We start from the raw sequence: 20,629 nt of genomic DNA, 5'->3' as shown, positions 1-20,629 counted from the left end.
CCAGAAATGGACCCTCAACTCTATGGTCAACTAATCTTTGACAAAGCAGAAAAGAATATCCCATGGAAAAAAAGCAGTCTCTCTTCAACAAATGGTGTTGGGAAAATTGGACAACCACATATAGAAGAATGAAACTGGACCATCTCCTTACACCATACACAAAAATAGACTCAAAATGGATGAAATACTTAAATGTAAGACAGGAATCCATCAAAACCCTAGAGGAGAACACAGGCAGCAACCTCTTCAACCTCAGCCACAACTTCGTGCTAGACACGTCTCCAAAGGCAAGGGAAGCAAAGGCAAAAATGAACTATTAGGACTTCAACAAAAAAAGTTTTTACATAGCAAACAGCTGACAAAACCAAAAGACAACCAACAGGATGGGAGAAGATATTTGCAAATGACATATCCAAAATCTATAAAGAACTTACCAACCCAACACCCAAAGAACAAATAATCCAGTCAAGAAAGGGGCAAAAGACATGAACAGACATTTTTCCAAAGAAGACATCCAAATGGCCAATAGACAACAAAAAAATGCTCAAAATCACTTGGCATCAGGGAAGTACAGATCAAAACCACAACACAATACCACCTCACACCAGTCAGGATGGCTAAAATCAACAGGTCAGGAAATGACAGATGTTGGTGATGCCGAGAAAGGTGAATCCTCCCACACTGCTGGTGGGAATGCAAGCTGGTGCAGCCACTCTGGAAAACAGTAGGGAGGTTCCTCAAAAAGTTGAAAATAGAACTAACCTATGACCCAGCAGTTGCACTACTGGGTATTTTACCAAAGAAACAAAGATACAAATATGAAGAGTCTTTGAAAAGTATGTATACCTTTAAAAAAGTAAATCCCATAACCAAGAATCTAGCTTAAGAATATAATCAGCAACATTTTCAATATTTTCAAGCTTCCTAAAAATGTTTTATAACATTATTCTGTGGTTAAAAAAAATTAGAAGTGATCTACAAAAATTAATAAAAAGTAGTTAATTATGAAAATTATAGTATATACATATAAAATATTATGCAGCCATTAAAATGTTTTGAATAAATATTTCATGTAGTACAAAATACTCATGCTCTATTGATCAAAAAAGTTAAAATATTAAATTTTATCTTATGATGCCAATTTCTGGGTGAAATTCCTGGTTATTTTTCTTATTTTTATTTGTATTTTAAATTTCTTCTACAATAAATACTTATTGTAGAAAAATAGTACTAGAGTGCTTGGGTGGCTCAGTCAGTTAAGCATCTGCCTTCAGCTCAGGTCGTGATCTCAGGGTCCTGGGACCTAGCCCCACATAGGGCTCTCAGCTCAGCAGGGAGCCTGCATCTCCCTCTCCCTCTGCCTGCAGCTCCCCCTGCTTGTACACACTCTCTCTCTCTCTCTGTCAAATAATGAATGGAATCAAGAAAGAAGAGAAGAGAAGAGAAGAGAAGAGAAGAGAAGAGAAGAGAAGAGAAGAGAAGAAGAAAGAAAGAAAGAAAGAAAGAAAGAAAGAAAGAAAGAAAGAAAGAAAGAGAGAGAGAGAGAGAGGGAGAGGGAGGGAGGGAGGGAGGAAGGAAGGAAGGAAGGAAAAGAAAAGAGAGAGAGAGGGAGGGAGAGAGGGAAGGAGAAAGGGAGGAGGGAGGAAGGGAAGAAGAAAGGGAGGAAGGAAGGAAAGAAGAAAGGGAGAGAAAGAGAGAAAGAAAGAAAAACAGTACTTTTTTTAAACATAGTTTTATGTTAGATTTTCTTTTGCCTTCAAATCAAAATGACTAAAGAAGATTTGGTTAGTAACATTTGGGTACTTTTCAAGTTATATAACAAAATTTACATCACATATATGATATGCAATGAATTTGAGAACGTAAACTCAAATATTTGTAATCAAATCATTCATATAAGAAATAGGGGCATGTTGGTGGCTCAGTTGGGTAAGTGTCTGCCTTCAGCTTGGGTCATGATCCCAGGGTCCTAGGATGGAGTTCTGAGGCAGGCTCACAACTCAGCTCAGAGGGAATCTGCATCTTTCTCTCTCTGCCTCTGCCCTTCTCCTGCAAGTCCTCTCTCTTTCTCATGCACACACATGTTCTCTCTCTCTCAAATAATTAACTAAAATCTTTAAAAATAGGAAAATGTATAGGTTTATACTGAGGAATATACATGAAAATATCATGCTTATTTCTAAAACCATGTCTTTTTTATCTTTAAGAAACAAATGTTTCTGGAACAGCTGGGTTTTTATTTTAGGTAAAAAGTAATCTTGACTCTTCTCACACCGTACTCAAAAATTAAGTCAAAGCTTATAGGCTAAAGCCATAAATCCTCTGGGAAAAATACACAGATTAAAAAAAAAGTTATCATGGCATTGGTATAGGCGAATATTTCTTAGGACACTAAAAGACCAATGAAAGAAATAAAAATGATACACTGGACTTCATCAAAATTAAAAATCTCTGTTGTTTGAAAGACACTATTTTTAAAAAATTTTTAAAAGCAAGCCACAAACAACTCAATTACAAAATAGGCAAAAGCATTTGACAGACACTTCATAAAAGACTGGAAAAAAAAAAAAAAAACAGCAACCATGAGAAGTTACTCAATACCACTAGTTACCAGGACATGCAAATTAAATCAAATGAGATATTATCACAAGTTTACTAAAATAGCTAAAATTTAAAGCACTGGCTATGAAGTGTTGGCCAGGATGTGGAGTAACCAGATCTCTCTTATGTTACTGATAAGAATAGCAAATAGTTTTAACAACCTGAAAAAATAAACTGGCATTATCTTACCAAATTAAAACACACTTAGCATATGACTCAGCACTACCTCTCCTTGATATTACCCAAGAGTTGTGAAAACATATGTCCACACAAAGATTCTTGTACAAATGCAGCAGCTTTATGCATAACAGCTGTGGAACAAACTCATGTCCGACATCAGGTGAAAGGGTAAACAAATTATAGTATGTACGATAAGTAATAGGAAACTTCTCAGCAATAACTACTGATACACTCAATAAGCATAGATTAAGCTCAAACCCTTATGCTGAGCAGATACAGCAGCCAGATACAGAGGAGTTCATACTGTACGTTTCCACTCATCAGATTTTCTAGAATAAGCAAAACTAACCAATAGTCACAAAACCAGATCAGTGGTTGTCTTTAACTAGAGTGGAGGAAATTGACTGCACAGGGGTATAAGGAAATATTTTGGGGTACATATCTGATTATGAGGTTGAACCCTGGGATTCATTTGTCAAAACTAATCAAACTGTACGCTTCAAGTTGAGCATTCTATTATACCTCAATAAAATTTATTTTAAAAAAATATTCTTTAACCAAATACTCTCCTCAATCATTCCCAAAGCTATATTTACATATAGCCTTACTTACTGACTAACCATGGCTCCTGTTCTACAGTTACATTATCTTATTCTCCATAATTTTCCTTTTTGATTGGATTTTTCATTTTTAAAGCTTTCCAGTATTACTTTCTTATATTCATTTTCCATCATCTCCATTTCCCCTATCTTCTTTTTACAGATAAATTAAATTTACCACATACTTACATCTTTTTTTCAAAAGTCCTTAATCTAACTTCTATAAACATTCCTCTGTGTCCTCTATGTATTGATTCATTCCACGTATCCCACATGATACACCTGTTCTATCTGGAGAAATGCCACATGTCAACATGCAGTGATCTTATATGTCCCTGCATCACAGGGACAGTATGTTCAGTGTAACACAAGACAAATTCTGAAGGAAAAAAGACAGTCCCCTGGCTATAAATGTGTCAATTTGGGTTGTCAATCATATTATATGTACCAATAAAGGATAAAAGAAATAGATTGGACTATGTATGTAAACAATAAAAACAAATAATACTTGCCATGATAATTATTTCAAATTTCTTAATCATCAACTTAAACTGCACATTCTATAATCATAAGAACCCTTGGAAAGTATCAAACAAGTCATGCATTCATTCTTCATTCATTCAATAATTATTCATTGCCACTATGAGCCAGGCAATGGTTTAGGTGCTAAAGATAGAAGAGGATCAAACTGATAAAAATTCTACATAGCCAGTTGTCTCTGCTGCAGTAGAGCCCTTCAGCAATGATGGTTTCCAGTTGTTCAAGATGAAATATGTCCATTCGCATTTTGTTGGTGGACTATTTGGCAAATAGTTTTCGCCCATCACCCTCTACTCAATCAACTCAAGTCCTTAAGGAATTGAAAATTACATCCAGCCCTCAAAAGACAGATAATGTCTTACTGATTTTTTTTTCTTTTCATGTCATATATTCTCTTTCCTCCTGAATGTATAGCATTGATATGCTGACATTTCATTCATACAATTCTGAATTCCCTTCTCCCTTTCTTTTTTTTTTTAATAATGATTTTTTATTATACTATGTTAGTCACCATACAGTACAACCCCGGTTTCCGATATAAGGCTCGATGATTCATTAGTTGTGTATAACACCCAGTGCACCATGCAATACGTGCTCTCCTTACTACCCATCACCGGCCTATCCCATTCCCCCACCCCCCTCCCCTCTGAGGCCCTCAGTTTGTTTCTCATAGTCCATAGTCTCTCATGTTTCATTCCCCCCTCTGATTACCCCCCCTTTCTTTATCCCTTTCTTCCCCTACTGATCATCCTAGTTCTTATGTTCCATAGATGAGAGAAATCATATGATAGTTGTCTTTCTCTGCTTGACTTATTTCACTTAGCATTATCTCCTCCAGTGCCGTCCATGTTGTAGCAAATGTTGAGAACTCGTTCTTTCTGATAGCTGGGTAATATTCCATTGTATATATGGACCACAACTTCTTAATCCAGTCATCTGTTGAAGGGCATCTCAGCTCCTTCCACGATTTAGCTATTGTGGACATTGCTGCTCTGAACATTAGTGTGCATATGGCCCTTCTCTTTACTACGTCTGTATCTTTGGGGTAAACACCCAGTAGTGCAATGGCTGGATCATAGGGTAGCTCAATTTTTAACTTTTTAAGGGACCTCCACACTGTTTTCCAGAGTGGCTGTACCAACTTGCATTCCCACCAACAATGTAGGAGGGATCCCCTTTCTCCACATCCTCTCCAACAATTGTTGTTTCTTGCCTTGTCTATTTTTGCCATTCTAACTGGCGTAAGGTGGTATCTCAGTGTGGTCTTGATTTGAATTTCCTTGATGGCTAATGATTTTGAACATTTTTTCATGCCCTTCTCCCTTTCTAAACGTGAAAATAAGAATGGCTTCTTTATCTTCCTATCCCCAGCTCTGATGTAAATCAAGCATTCCAATGTTTATTGAAAGAATTGTCTCAGCTTATTTAATACTAAATTAGTAAAGATTTTGAGTAGTAAACTTTCTAAAACAACATCTGAATTTGGAAATGGAAATGTTCTTGTTCCAACTAATTTGCAAAATGAACAATTTAAATGACTTAATATTTCATTAACTTACCATGAAATTCAAGTCGTTTTAATTAATGAATAAAACGTTAATGTCTGAGACTTTATATAAAGATAAAAATGTGTTCATGCTATTGTGTTGCATATGTAACTAACAGCATTACACTCTCCCTCTAAACCACCAGCTGATGATCAACATCTTTCCTTTTCCAGAAACCTTCAGTGGTCCCCCATTTCCTAGAGAACAAAGTTAGATTTTTTTCTTTCTCCAGCACTCAAAGTCCTTTAAACTCTGTCTCTATTCCAACTTTCAACCTAAAATCTAGAAATCTCCTTTATGTCTGATTCTGCCTCAATCAACCAATTCACTGTTCTCTTATAGCCTCACTTTGAAAAAGGCAATAGCTTTCTTCTGGCATTTTATTTCCTCCTGTATTCACTCCCTCCCAATTTTCACATGTCCATGTAATTTATGTTTTTCAAGGGCTCTCCTAGTAGTTCATTTGGTATCCCTCTCACAAAAGCCACTACTTCCTATTGTGTAATGCAGTTATTTAAGTTTACATCGTGTACATATATGTCCTTTCTCCACCAGGCTGTGATTCTTGAAGGCAAATGTTCTATTTGTTTAAATTCTGTATATTTCAGAACATCTAGCCCAGTACTTTCATTGAATAAATGGATGAAAGAATTGTACCAATTGGTCCTATTAAGCTTTGGGAAAAAAAAATAATGTTTCACTGCTGTTTACGACTTTTAACTATTCTTGCTAAGACTTCAGAGGCTTAGCCCCAAAGAGAACTGCTGAGGAAAATTGCAACATAAATTAATATATTGTAGAGATTCAATAAATGCAAAATTGCTAAAGTCTGAAATAAGGCAAGGTGAGCCTGCCAGAATACTTTTCTCTTAAGTATGTTAAATAAGATATTTTTTTACCCAAGGTCAGTGGCCACCTCCTTCTACGTACTACAGAAATATCCTTATTTGTGTAAATATTTCATAAATTAGCATATAAATGTTGTGACTCTTTTACGTAAAAGGAGTCTAGGCACACCTAATTCAGGGGCATAGAATATGATTCAAAGTCTGGGTTCAGAAGTCTGACAAACCAGGTTGAGAGTCCTTTCTTCCCTCTTACCAGTTTTTCAACCTTGGGGAATTTAATTGAACCATTTTAGGTCACAGTTTCGCATATGAAAATGAGGATAATAATAGTACGTATCCTCAATGCTACATTGAGAATTTACCAAAACAATATATGTAGAACACCTGACACAGTAAACCTAATAATTACTCATTATAACAATTCATTTTCATTCTTAACATTAACATGTCTATGTGGACTGGCAGAGGGATCAGAGTGACTTATGGATAAAGCATGAAAGGCCAAAGCAAATATCAAGGGCCATAATTTTATAAGGCCCATAGATTTTTGAACGCTAGTTTTAAATTTGATTGAAAAGTATCTGGGAAATATATGTTCTCCATTCAAACTGTGTCTATATGCCCTACTTTTTGTATGACTATAAATATTATTGCCTGAAAGTTCCAGCAGTCATCATAATTTATTAAGGGCAATTCCAATACCGACAATGCATTTTAATCAATCCCACTCACCTTCCCTGCCCCCAAAAGATGAAACCATATTTTTTTTTTTAAAATAAGGAAAACTTGGTGTTAGTTTTAACACTTTACTTCACCAGTCTTTAGTTTTCCCTCACACCTGCATGCAGGAATTCCTCTCTGAAGCACCAAAGATTAATCAAACAAAACCAACAAGCATTCACTGTTTACTATATGATTGTAGGGCTCATTGTTAATGTTATGAGGAGATCATCTAGAGATAAATAAAAGGAAGGGCTGATGCAATAGTCCACTGTCAAGACTCCAAGAGAACAAGGCTACCTGTGTCCTTGGATTTATGAAGGGGAAAAACAAAAAACAAAAAACAGTTATTCTCCCAGGCAGGATGAAGGGAAACATGGAAATATCAAATTGGGGTCGCTGGTCAGCAATTCCATTCATTTTCCTGATTTTCCCCAATTCAGAGCCGCAGTGAAAAGGTTTTAAGGGACACGAATGGTTAACGGTAACTTTGAAAAACCTTAAAATGCCAGATAAAGTGATACTGCTCTATAAATGATCTGAAATCAGAGGATCCCTAGGAAATATTTTCCTGACTGGAATTTATATATCCTACTAGCCAGGGAGATCTAGCAGGGTCCATAGTGCCTCTGAGTGAAGACAAAACAGTCATTTCAAATTTTCAGAATATGTATTCCATCCTGGTATCCAAATGAAAGCATGACTTGAACTCTAGTACAAACTGACATTTATTGATAACAGAGTCCTTTATTTAATAAAGGTGTTAATAACCAACACCTAATAACCAAATCCTATTCTATTGATTGTGAAAATTCTGGCACTCCCCGTTAATCTCACCATGGAAAAAAACTAATCTTATATATAAAATATATATACAGTGTGTGTGTGTGTGTGTGTGTGTGTGTGTGTGTGTGTGTGTGTCCGTGTGTGTCCGTGTGTGTAGTCTCTACTTCCAGTTGCTGGCAGAGAGCATCTCTAACCCTTGTAATTTCCTAAGTAATAAGACCACTAGGAGCATCTCTTGTTCTAATATTTGGTCTTTGACACAGAGCTCCTAAATCCCTTGCAATTTCCTGTATGATAGAAATGTCTTTTGTAAGGGAGGGCTGCTGGAGTGTAGGGAAGTGGGGGATGGGCTAAATGGATGATGGGTGTTAAGGAAGACACTTGTTGAGGTGAGTACGAGGTGTTATGTGTAAGCGATGAATCACTAAATTCTACTTCTGAAACCAATACTATGCTATATGTTAACTAACTTGAATTTAAACTTAAAAACTAAATATTAAAAAAAAGAAGAAGTATCTTTTGTTCTAATGAGGCAACTCTTGGTGGGCTCCTAAATGACTCCTGGCTGGGGACTGGTCATCAGAAAGACCCAGCCATGATTACAGGCTTGGAACTTTCAGTCCTTTATCATATTTTTTATAATAAACTGATAAATGTAAGTAGCCATTTTTCTGATTTCTGTGAGACATTCTAGAGAATCACCAAACGTCAAGAGGGCATCATGGAAACCCCAATTTATAGCTTGTGGATCAGAAGTACAGGTAACAATCTGGGACTTGTAATTGGTATCTGAAGTGGGGGCAATCCTATGGGACTGAGCCCTTACCTTGTGAGATCTGATGTTAACACCAAGTAGATAGTATCAGAATTGGAGGACACTCAGCTGATATAGACAATTGCTTGGTGTGGAGAAAAGGCCCACACATCTGGTATTAGTGGTATTGTATGTGTGAGTAAAGGAAAACACAGGAGTATTTTTCCCATACACTCACTCTGCCTCAGTTTCTTCATATGTAAAAGAAGAATGCTTACTTCACAGACTTTTTGGCAAAAAATTAATGAATCAACATTTGCAAATAATTTAGAATAGTTAAGAGCCTATAATTATTATTATTGTGATCACTATTGGCTATGTACTTATCTTTGTTTACATACAAGCAACAATTCTTTCTTAGATATCCTCCCCTTTTTAAAGTAAATTTCATTTCATTCCCTAAGTATGTGCAAGACGCTAACGACTCAGGATCAGGTAAAGAAAGGTAGGTTCCTTCCCATCTTGAATATCATAAATTTATACCCTTTCTGTTCTCTGTAATAATAGGAACCCCTCTGGGGTTTCTTTTTTCTTTTAAAGATGTATTTACTTTAGATGGGGGGAGGAGCAGAGGGAGAGAGAGAATCTGGCACAGATTCCCTGCTTAGTGTAGAGCCTGGCACTGGGCTTGACCTCACTACCCCGAGATCAGCACCTGAGCCTAAATCAAGAGTCCAGCACTTAACCAACTGAACCACCCAGGTGCCCTGCCTCTGGGGTTTCTAAGCAAAATCCTTGCTTCGTATCATTTCCATATCACTACTTCTCATCTCAGATCACACATTATTTACGGACTGACCAAAAGTTAGATAGTAAAAGAGTTTGTCATAGTTTCATTGGAAAAAAAAAAATAGCTAGAAACATATAATCATTCATTTGAAGACCAGGATTTTTAAAATCATGACTCATATTCATTTAATTTTGCAGACGGCAACGAGACCCAGAAATATTAATTAACTGGCCCTCAGACATAGGCCCTTAGTGGGTCAGCAAAGAGTAGGATCCGCTTTGGCAGAGGGCTCATGTAAACCTACCACACAGCCTCAAATTTGTCCAAAGTGTTTCTAGATGTGTTTCAAGACAGCAGCACTGGTCTTTTTAAATACCTCTTCTCTCAAATATCTAATTCTTTCATCTTGGGAGTACCACTAGTTAGTATTCCATACCAGTTAAGAGTTAGAAATATCCTTCAGTGCGTTTTAATTCTAGGTGGCCCCATAGTGGCATGAAAAAGTTAACATGCTCCCCTAACAAGTACTTACGGTATCAAAAAGCAATCCTTTAGTAAGGAGGAAAAGAAAAAGGATTTACATGTCTGTATTTAATATCGGAACAGGTCTATGTGCTTGCATAAAGTCCCTGAAAAAATCTTTTTTTTTTTTTAAAGATTTTATTTATTTATTCGACAGAGATAGAGACAGCCAGCGAGAGAGGGAACATAAGCAGGGGGAGTGGGAGAGGAAGAAGCAGGCTCATAGCGGAGGAGCCTGATGTGGGGCTCAATCCCACAATGCCGGGATCACGCCCTGAGCCGAAGGCAGACGCTTAACCACTGTGCCACCCAGGCACCCCTGAAATAATCTTTTTTTAAACAGCATCATTTAATAATTGATGTGTGAAAATGATAATGCTGACTCCGTAACAAAGATTCAATTATATTCCATATGCTTTACTCTTCAATAAAGAAGAGAAAAATTGCAATCCATTTTAGAAAAAAATTTCCACAGAAGTGTTGGTTTTTAAGTTTGATATTTGGAGTTTAATAATGTAGCCAACTTCCTACTAAACAATTCCATTCAGTTGCCTAACAGGTGTCTAAAATTCAACATGTCTAAAACAAACTCAGTGTCCACCCTCAACTCATCTACTCCTCCATTTTTCCCCTCTCAGGAAATTGAACCAAATAATGCCCTCAAGAAACTCAAGATTCTTCCTTGATACTCCCATATCCTATATCTGCCAGAGCCAGTCATATACCCAGCTCCCATATCTCAAATACCTTTTCACTTTACCCACTTCCGTCACACCTCACCACCATTCCTCTGCCCTAAGTAGGCATCACTGTCTACACAGACTTCATGGGACACTACCACAGCTTCCTACACAGCCTCCCTAGAGAGACCAACTCTTCTCCAATCCATTCTCCACATGGAATCCATAGTGATCTTTCCATAACACAAATGTGATCATGTCTGCTCTTTTAAATCCATTCAGTGGCTCTTATTCATTTAGTTATCCATGTAATATAATGTAATAGACACATCAAACCCACATGAGAAAAAAATCTAAGACACTACTAATGCCCCATAGTCAGTCAAAATGTTCATCCCCATCTCATGCACCTGTCTCTCCCAACACATGAAAATAAACATCCTAAATCCCATTATCATAATTAATCTTGCTTGCTTTATAGAGGCTTGTTGCATCTCTACATATTATTAAAATGTATATTTTTAAATTTTAGTTTTAGCTTTTCAAACTATATCATTAGTTATCATCTTTGAGGGATATAACTATTATATTATCAAAATGCATTCATATATTCATTTTAGCTAATATAACTATTCTGTTATATTGATATATCACAATTCATTCATCAACTTTCCCATTGATAGATCTATGGGTTATTTTCAGCTTTTATTTTTATGAACAGTAGTACTAGGAAATATTTGTCTAAGTGGAAGAAATCCTGAGTGTATGACTATGAATGATGGGTTATATATGAATGTTAAGATTTCAGAAATAATGAATTGTTATATAAAGTTTTGTGGAGATGGGTACCTGGGTGGCTCAGCCGGTCAAGTGACTGACTCTTGGTTTCAGCTCAGGTTGTGATCTCTGGGTCATTGATCCCCTGCTGGGGACGGACTCTCCCTTTCCCCTCTGCCCCTCCCCTACCCTGCAGTTTTATTATTGACGTTAATAAATCCAAAGTTTATCTTGGTTTATGACACGAGTTAGGGACCCAATTTCATGTTTTCCACATGAATTACCATCTTATTTTCAGATCCATTTATTAAACAGCCCTTCCCTCCCCCATTGATCTGTGGTGCTCTTGTCATATTTTGAATGTGCGAACACATGTGAGTCTACTTCTAGAGTCTCTGTGCTATTCCATTACGCAGTTTGGCTCCCCATTGTGATCCCTTGTACCAATAGTACAGTCTTAATCACTTTAATCTTATAAGACCTCTGCATTCTCCCATTCAGAAGTATCCTGTAATCTCTGTTATTTCATAAAAATTCTAGTACCTTCCTTTCCTTTGTCCATCACTGGGCTATGTTCTTTTCTTTCCCTTTCCCTTCTTTTCTGAGATATAGTTGACATAGAACATTATGTAAGCTTAATGTGTACAAAGTGTTGATTCAATAGGCACTTAAATAATTGATGAATTGATAAATAAATGAATAAATGTGTCTCAAAAATTAATTCATAGTGTATGCTAATAGTGGGCACTTAAAATTGTTTAAAATTTAGTACTAAAAGGATCTGAGAAACCACCTACCCCAAACATTTTTTTTTAATAATGGGGACACATAAGTCCAGAAGAATCAACTTTTTTAAAGGAAAAAGCCTGTTTTTAGCATGTGCAGAGCATGAAATTTTTAGTCAAGTACAGTTTGCACAGCATTGTCTGCCTGTAAATAAAATACTATTTTAAATATATAGCACAAATCCTAAATAAAGATTCTAAAATAAGAAGTAACAATAGAAAATAAAATTAAAACCGTAAAGGCTATTTCCACTTATTCAAGACAAATATTAATGTACAACATTAAATAAGCCTTAAAAATAAGGAGAATATAGTTTAATTTTACAACTTAAGTATGAGGAAAAATTACTACTTTTGCCTTGCATCATTAAATTTCACATTTTGAGATTTAAGACTGAGCATTAAGGACTTAAATCAGCAAAGCTGCACTTTTTTGTACTCGCGGAATAAGCTGTCATAGTTTTGCTGAATCAGATGATGACATTTTTTTGTGACCAATCTAGATGTCTCTATTCAACAAATGACAAAGTGATCGTTCCAAACGGATGAGATCCATCAAAACACACTTCCACTTTCAGCCAAGCAGTAGCTCAACTGATTTAACAAAGAAGCAGAGAAGGTGGATTTTTTCTGGGATTTTAACCAAAGATCAGCATATCAATCCCATGTTCATTTATCAAAAACTGATGGACTCATAAAGTTCTCCTCTTTGAATAATTCCAGTATAAAGGCATAAAATATGCATATAAACTACCTAAATGGGTCTAGGCTCAGTCACTTCCAAAGTACTTTCTCTCAATTTTTTGTGCTAGTCAAAAATTATAGTGAGAGAAACTCATTTTGAAAAAGAAGAAGATAGTCAGAATTTCTCCAATTGTGCAAGAGCATTACTGCAATCTAAAGCAGAAAAAAGAAAAAAAAAGTTCAAAATACTCTTTTAACAAAACCTAATTTTTGGAAATGCTCTCCTGTGTTTCCTAAGCCTCATATAACCAAATAGTATCAATAAAATTCTGTGTATTCACATATTTTGATTAACAAATAATCTCAAAAATATCTGTAACATTAAAAGCTGACTACATCCATTAAGCAAATGAAAACCCAAGTCAGTAATTTAGATTCACTTTTCTCAAAGGTACAAACATTCCAAATGGGACTCAAAGCTTACTTTTTATCATATTTATAAAGAAAACTTTTGCTAAGCAGAGAATTAATGTAAACTAAATTTCAAGATAAACAATGTTTTTAATTCAATGATAATAAAGCTAATTCCAAGCATCCTGTGTACATTAGAAGCAGTTCTATACTAGGAATATTATGGAAATATTTTAATAAATCTAGAAGTCAACAAAAAGCATAAAGAAAATTATTTGGAATAACTGCAGAAAGTGAATCCCTATGGCTTGACCTAATAAATCATTGTTTATAAGAATCCTTATGTTTCTCATGTAGTCATTGAAACTGGTCCCTAAAGAAGGAAATACTGAGTTAAAGTGACTTTATAATGTACTTGAAATTATGGGACGATGATCTGGTGCTCGCAGACTGAATCTGGCCATCAACAGGTGTTTTGTTTAAAAAGTTGTTTGTTCGTTTCTTGGTTTTGGAAGTCTGTACGGATGTCATGTGTCCTTACATTTTGCTACAATCCTCACCATCTCACTTTAGTAGCTTTTCCTTTTTATGTTGTGTGCTTAGCCTCCAAGGGCTATTGCTTCTGGAAGCCTAAATTTTAAATTCTGTCCAATTTGAATGTTCACGAAATTGTTCTTTCCATACAGTCACAGCACATTGGAATTATTAGAACTGAAAGGTACCTTAGAGGTTAGCTGACTCTTCTCATTTCTTCCAACAAGACCCCTGAGGCCAAGCAAGTAAGGCAGCTTTCCCAGGGTTAAATATACATTAGTAGTTCTGCCAAAATGCTCTCTAACTCAATAGCTTTAAAAAATCCCTATTTCAAAGTTTCACGTTTTGTCAAGAGTCACCGCAACTCTCATCTCTATAAAGGCAACATTTGCTTCATAAGCACTTACCCCTGAGTGCAGGTAGCAGGGATCTCTCCTTCTTGTCATCACATTTGTTACATTCACTGAAGTACAGGAGTAAAAAGACGTCAACGAGCACCCACATCAGTGAAGTGGCTAGAACCACCTTGCAGTAAACGAACCTCCTCATGTCTTCCCTTGATTTCTAGTTAACACATAGACCGAAGACAGATGCTACAGTGACAAATCCAAGCCACAGGGGTGAACTCCAAGATAAAAGCAGGATGCATCCCACTGTATTAAAAAGAAGAAGAAGGAAAAGAAACTTTCATTACAGTATAGTTTGTTTTTCATATAAAGGAGATATAACATGAAATATAGGATTTATTTAATGTTGCCATATATATATATGTGTGTGTGTGTGTGTGTGTGTCTGTGTGTGTGTATATCAACCTTCGAATTCAGAACAAAAAGCCTAAATAAATGAGAAGTGTAACAAGCCAGGCAGCTCAAATTCTAACAGCTAATCCTAGATCTGTCACTACTCTGCTGGGCGCTTGACAACTAGTTGATTTCTTCAGGTTGTGTTCTTTTCTTAAAAAGCCCTATCAGGCCGTTTTGCAGAGCACCAGGTTGTCAAACAGAGCAGCCTGGAATTGACCCTGACTCAGCACTTTAGAGGAGTCAAAACCGCTGAGATAGAAATCATCCTGGAATACAACATATCACAGTAGTTAAGAACTAGCCTTGACACACAGACAGGCCTGAGTCTGTTCAACTCCTACCTGTGGATTCCTTTAAAAAAAACTGTTTAACAATTTATTTACTTATTTGAGAGAGAGAGCACAAGTGGGGGGCAGAGGGAGAAAGAATCTCAAGTAGGCTCTGTGCTCAGCACAGAGGTCGCGGGGCTCACTCTCACCACCCTGAGATTACTACGCGAGCCAAAACCAAGAGTAAGACGCTTAACTGACTGTGCCACCCACGCGCCCCTCTGTGGGACCTGTTAAGCCTCTGTTTCCTCATCTACAAAATGAGAATAACAATGCCAAACCTAAAGATTTGCCACGAGGACTACCCACAGTAATGCTTGTCAAGCATCTTACAGAACAGATAATTATTAATATTAACATATAAAACAAACAAACAAAAATTCTCAAATTCTCAAAAAGGACCATTTTATGAAATAAGTCATCAGTTACTTAGCCTTAAAAACCCCATCTGGTCTGCATAGAAAGTATCCACAACAAATGTGTATTTTAGAATGGACAGTGTATGTTCAAAAAAATTATCAGAGAGGAAACAAAATATTAAAGTGACTTAAAATAACCAAAGCACAAATTCTAAAAGGCATAACAGATAAGTACACAATTATTGAGAGATATTCAATGTAAGTATAGAATTAATACCATAAACATATTTTTTATTTATACTATAAAGAGTAGTAACTACCTGGTTAATTTACTGTCATGTACAGTAAATATAACAAACCAAAAATATTCTCATATCATTTGCTACATTTAAAATCATATCAACTGTGGGGCTCCGGGGGCAGCCGGTTGGGTGTCCAACTCTTGATTTCGGCTCATCATGATCTCAGGGTCATGTCGGCCTGCTCAGGATTCTCCCTCTCCCTCTTCCTCTCCTCTGTCCGTCCCCCACCCCACTCACTCTCTCTCTAAAAAAATTAAGTAAAATAAAATAATAACTTAAATTTAAAATCTTTGATGTGAATACATAACATAGTTTTAAAAGATATTTGGGAAAAACAGCTAGCTATTAAATACAAAGATACTTGAAATATTTCATAAATATTTGTCTCAAAATAAAAACATCAAAGTGCAATTTGTGGAGGCAGAAGCTCTTCAAATTAATGGCAGCAGACTTTGCATGACAAAGCAACACAAACGCTGCTGCCTGTTACAACCTACCCAGACTCACAATGAATTAAAAATTTACATAGGGTGACAGTGGAAAAAATTATAACAAAGAATCTATTTTCAATATCCACATTAAATTTACATTTATTCAGCATATAAATATTAAAAAAATGAAAGGTACAAAATGTGCACATTGAAGGAATACACGATATTTGGGGTTTATCTGTTTGCTTATTTTTTCTTGAAAAAAATGGCAGGTTAACTATCTCCTTTATTTCATTCCAACTTCATTTTTCTATAAATATTATAACTAAACATTGGAACTCAGCCTCTAAACCTGATAACAAGGAAATGATTCCCCTATGTATATTTCCTGCTACTTTGTGCATGCTTTATTGAATATGAGATATGAAACAATTCAAGCTATCAAATGTTCTTTCTTTGGTCCTGTGATGAACTAGTTCCCTTCAGTCTATTGTGGAAAAAAAGTCTCACAGCAAAGTATATATAACACTGATGGTTACCAAATAGCCATCCCCAGATTTAGGACAGGAATATCTTAAAAATAAAAGATCCTGTAATAAAGGATCTTATATGTTATATAAAGATCTATAATAAAAGACATAAACAACACCATCCCTGGCTCTTGTCATAAAATGAAAAGATGTCTTTGGGTTGGCATTTTGCCTCTCTGTGCTTCATTGTCTTTACTATAACATATTTCCTGTCATATTCACCTCACAAAATATGGTAAGGCTTAAGTGAGATAAAGTATGAGAACATTTTTAAAAGAAAATATAAAAAATATTTTGATAATAAAAAATGTGAAATCACTTAATATTAAATATTAAAATGTCTAAGATAAGACATTTCCTAATAAAAGCCTAACAGTTAAGGTTATTCAGAATTTAATATAAACTTTAGTTATAATAGAAAGTCAAAATCCTCAAGCATTATTCAAATTATTCTAATTTCATAGCCTGGTTATATATCAAGGCACTAGCGCTGAGAGAAGTCTCCTATTTTAAGTGATAAAACTACACTGCTGTTTAAATTTTTGTTTGTGAAAGTCTTTCCTCATATATTTCAAGTTTTTAATTCTATCTCTACCTTGAAAATACACTACATTTTATCATCCATCAGTTTTAGCTGCTGGCCCTTATATAACAGTAATCACATATATTGTATCCCAATATTCTTCATGAGAACAAAACCCGTTGAGCAGAAGGATGGTACAATATACACAGTAATAGTAACCGACATAAGCACAGTTGGTAGCCCCGGTTTATTTAAGAGAATCAGCATCTGCATTATGATTTTATTCCAGTAAGCCTCTGTTTATTTGCAAACACTTCTCGGTTTCTCAAACCAAATCCAAGTTCTGCAATATCGCCGGCTTGCCAAACCAATGTGGAACATGACTAACTTGCATAAACTATAGGCTCTTCTATCTGAAAACACAGCCCCTTTCCTAATTGTTTCAATATCTTTTGAGCACAGTTATTTCTCTCTTTAAAAGTATTTCTCTAGGCAGGAATACTTTTAAAAGAAAACTATCAAGTACCATCTTCTAGTCAGATTGCCTGTCTTTTTCTTCTTGCCCACCAAATCATGATATCAGCCAGATATTCTATGCATCTTCCAGGATTTTTGTTTGCGGATAGGCACCATTTTCTTTTTGTATCAAAAATAGATTTTAAATAAAAAAAATCTAGATGAAGCTTAGGAGTTTGGTAAATATGTTTTTAAATAAGGAGAAAGAGTTTCTTGTTTCTGAATTACGAGGTTATCACTTGCATAGAGAGTCTAGTTTAGTTGCTATTAGACATATTTTTATCTGTACTCACTTATTTTGTGGAAAATTGCATAATAGGTGCAAATTTATTCAATCTACTTTGTGAGGCTGCCAAAGGATCCTGGGAGCTAGTGGAAGACTGCTGGTAGCGCTCCCAGAAGTTTCAGGCACCAGCATGCTTCAAATGTTTTAAATAGCTATGCAGGACTTCTGGGAGCTGATGACTGCACAAATTTGCAGAATTTGGTTTACGGACTGATATTTCTAATGTGTAAGCACTGAAAAAAAAAAAAATACCCTGCTCTCGCCACAGGTATGCTTGACAGGAAGACTGATCTATGTATGACTGAAGATCAAAAATTAAGATGAGCTAAGGGAATCCACCCACAGCCTAAACCAAAGGATCCACCATAAAAATCACAACACATAGGACTTATATACTAAGAGAGAAAGAAGCAAAACGAATGCCTGTTAAGTTAAGTGAATACCTCTCTGCCGGTGTGGAAAAAGTGGACTAGAAGGGGAAAAAGACCCTCACTTGCTTTTAAACTAAGGAAAGTGGAATATTCATAATATAAAATCTGACTATGAGGAGGCAACCAAGCATAAGATCTAAACTTATACAGTGCAGAGTTAGAATGCCATGGGTTGAATCTGAGTTCCAATACCCACTAGTTGTATGGCTTAATTCAAGTTTCTTAAATCTGTGCCTCAGTTCTGCTAATCAGAAAATGTGAACAATAATACCTACCTCACAGGCTATGATGAGTACTGAAGGAATTATTACATGCAAAGCTCTTATAACAGTGCCCGGCACCTAGGAGGGGCTCAATATACATTAGTTATTAGTAGTAATATTATCATCATATTAGTAGTAATATTATCATCATCATGAACATCATCAAAAGAATAAGAAAAAGGAGTGAGAATTCTCTTTGCCCATCCTTCCAGAAGTAGTATATATTCAGTGTGTATGTATTCAGAGTGTCGGGGGACAAGATGAGCATCACAAATATATCTAACATTAATAATTGTGAGTATTACAAATTACAGTGTTTTATGGTTAATAATCACAAATATATTTAGTAGAGTTTCTGATCAGGAAGAGTTACACAGGATTTTACAATTGTCAAAACTCTTTGAACTATAGACTTAAGATCTGTGCCTTTCATTCTATATAATTATACCTCATTTTTTAAGGCAAAAACAAAATATTTGTGTACCTATCGTTTGACTCCCTGATCAGTATCTTTCTGACCCTTTTCCTAGATGTTCTCTATCAGTGACTTGGGTCTCCAGACTATTCCTTACCTATACCTTGCCTCAGGGCATGGCATATGCTGTTTTCTCTGTCCACTGACATGGTCATGGCTCCCTGTTCTTATTTCCTTAAGTTCTTACTTCCTTCCTGCTCAAATGTCAAATCTTGGAGAGCTTTCCTATCAACCTATATGCAATAACACACACAATTTAGTCACTCTGTATTTCTTGACTCATTTTATCTTTGTTCTTTGTACATATTACCCCAAACATATTAAAAGACTCATTGGTTTTTTAATTTGTTTATTATCTGTTCTCTTAAATAGTTTTATAAGAACAAGATTTCAAATATTTTACATATTCCCTTTCTCACTCAAATACATTTAAGTTTTTAAAACTCCAGCACTGGTTGTTGTGGATTATTATTATGAATTTTGCCACACCCATCCCCAAAAATTCGTGTGTGAAGTCCTAACCCCCAGTATTTTAGAATGTGACGATATTTGAAGATAGAGCCTTTAAAGAGGTAATGAAGGCAAAATGAGGTCATACACATGGGCCCTAATAGAAATGACAGGCACCTTATAAAAAGAGGTGATTAGGACACAATCAGAGGAAAGACGATGGGAAAACAGAGAAGGTAGCCATCCATATGCCACAGAGAAAGACCTCAGAATGAAATTTTAAGTCCACTGACACACTGATTATGGACTTCTAAATTCTGTGAGAAGATCAATTTCTCTGTGTAAGCAACATGGTCTGTGATACTTTGTTATGGCAGCTCCACCAAACTAATACACAGGTTAATCCAACTTTCCCCTATTCCACTCCTATATGCAAACAGATGAACATGACCTTGAATGAGCCCCCCACCCCCCATACGCTGCCTGTTCTCATTTTAACACTATAAATTCACATCACACTACAAGTAGACTTCCAGTGCTTTGCTGCAATCCTGCAACAGTTCAAACCAATCTCCACCCATCAGGAAACTTTCATACCTTGTTTGCCTTCCCCAGACTGCCATCTCCACACTTTCTCCTCTTAGCCCATCATTACACTTCTACATTTAGTGGAGAAGACATAAATAATCAGAAGACTACTTTGCCTGCTGCCATGTTGAATGTATCAACTCGCTTGTTTCCATTACTGCCAAGCCTAAACCTGCAAGTCCAGGTGTTACAATGGATGACTGTCCTTTTAGGAGTGCAACACCCTCTGCTCTCACATAGGATTTCACTGATGGATTGCACTTGTCTCTTCTGCATCATTTTTTCTTCTCTACTAAGTCAATGTTATCGATACAAAGATGCTATATGAATAATCATCTTAAAATAAACTAATTTGGCCCCACATCCCTCTTCAGCTATTCTTCCAGCAACCTGCTCATCTTTAATGCAAAACTTCTGGAAAGAATTACACATAACCACTGTTTACATATCCCATATCCCTAACCTCATATTTTCTCTTAAACCCACCAGGCTTTAAGCCCCTGCCACCATATGGAAACCTTATTTGATACAGTCACAACCAATGGGTCAAATTCAATGGTCAATCCTCAAGCACTATTTTACATA

At 36.0% G+C, this 20,629-nt stretch overlaps 1 protein-coding gene across 2 annotated transcripts in view; it reads right to left on the bottom strand.

Moving 5' to 3' along the window:
- GALNT13 (polypeptide N-acetylgalactosaminyltransferase 13) overlaps positions 1-20,629 on the bottom strand; it is a 512,016-nt gene that overhangs the window by 416,276 nt on the left and 75,111 nt on the right. For both annotated transcript variants that reach the window (XM_045781744.2, XM_045781753.2), the window contains exon 3: positions 14,166-14,411. In XM_045781744.2, the coding sequence (XP_045637700.1) occupies positions 14,166-14,307 (142 nt within the window). In that variant the 5' untranslated portion in view covers positions 14,308-14,411. The remainder of the gene's footprint in view (positions 1-14,165; positions 14,412-20,629) is intronic.

The sequence above is a fragment of the Ursus americanus genome, chromosome 1 (genome assembly GCF_024610735.1).
Source record: "Ursus americanus isolate L20-20 chromosome 1, mUrsAme1.1.p, whole genome shotgun sequence".
Taxonomy (NCBI): domain Eukaryota; kingdom Metazoa; phylum Chordata; class Mammalia; order Carnivora; family Ursidae; genus Ursus; species Ursus americanus.
This window is presented reverse-complemented; position numbering and strand designations above follow the sequence as displayed.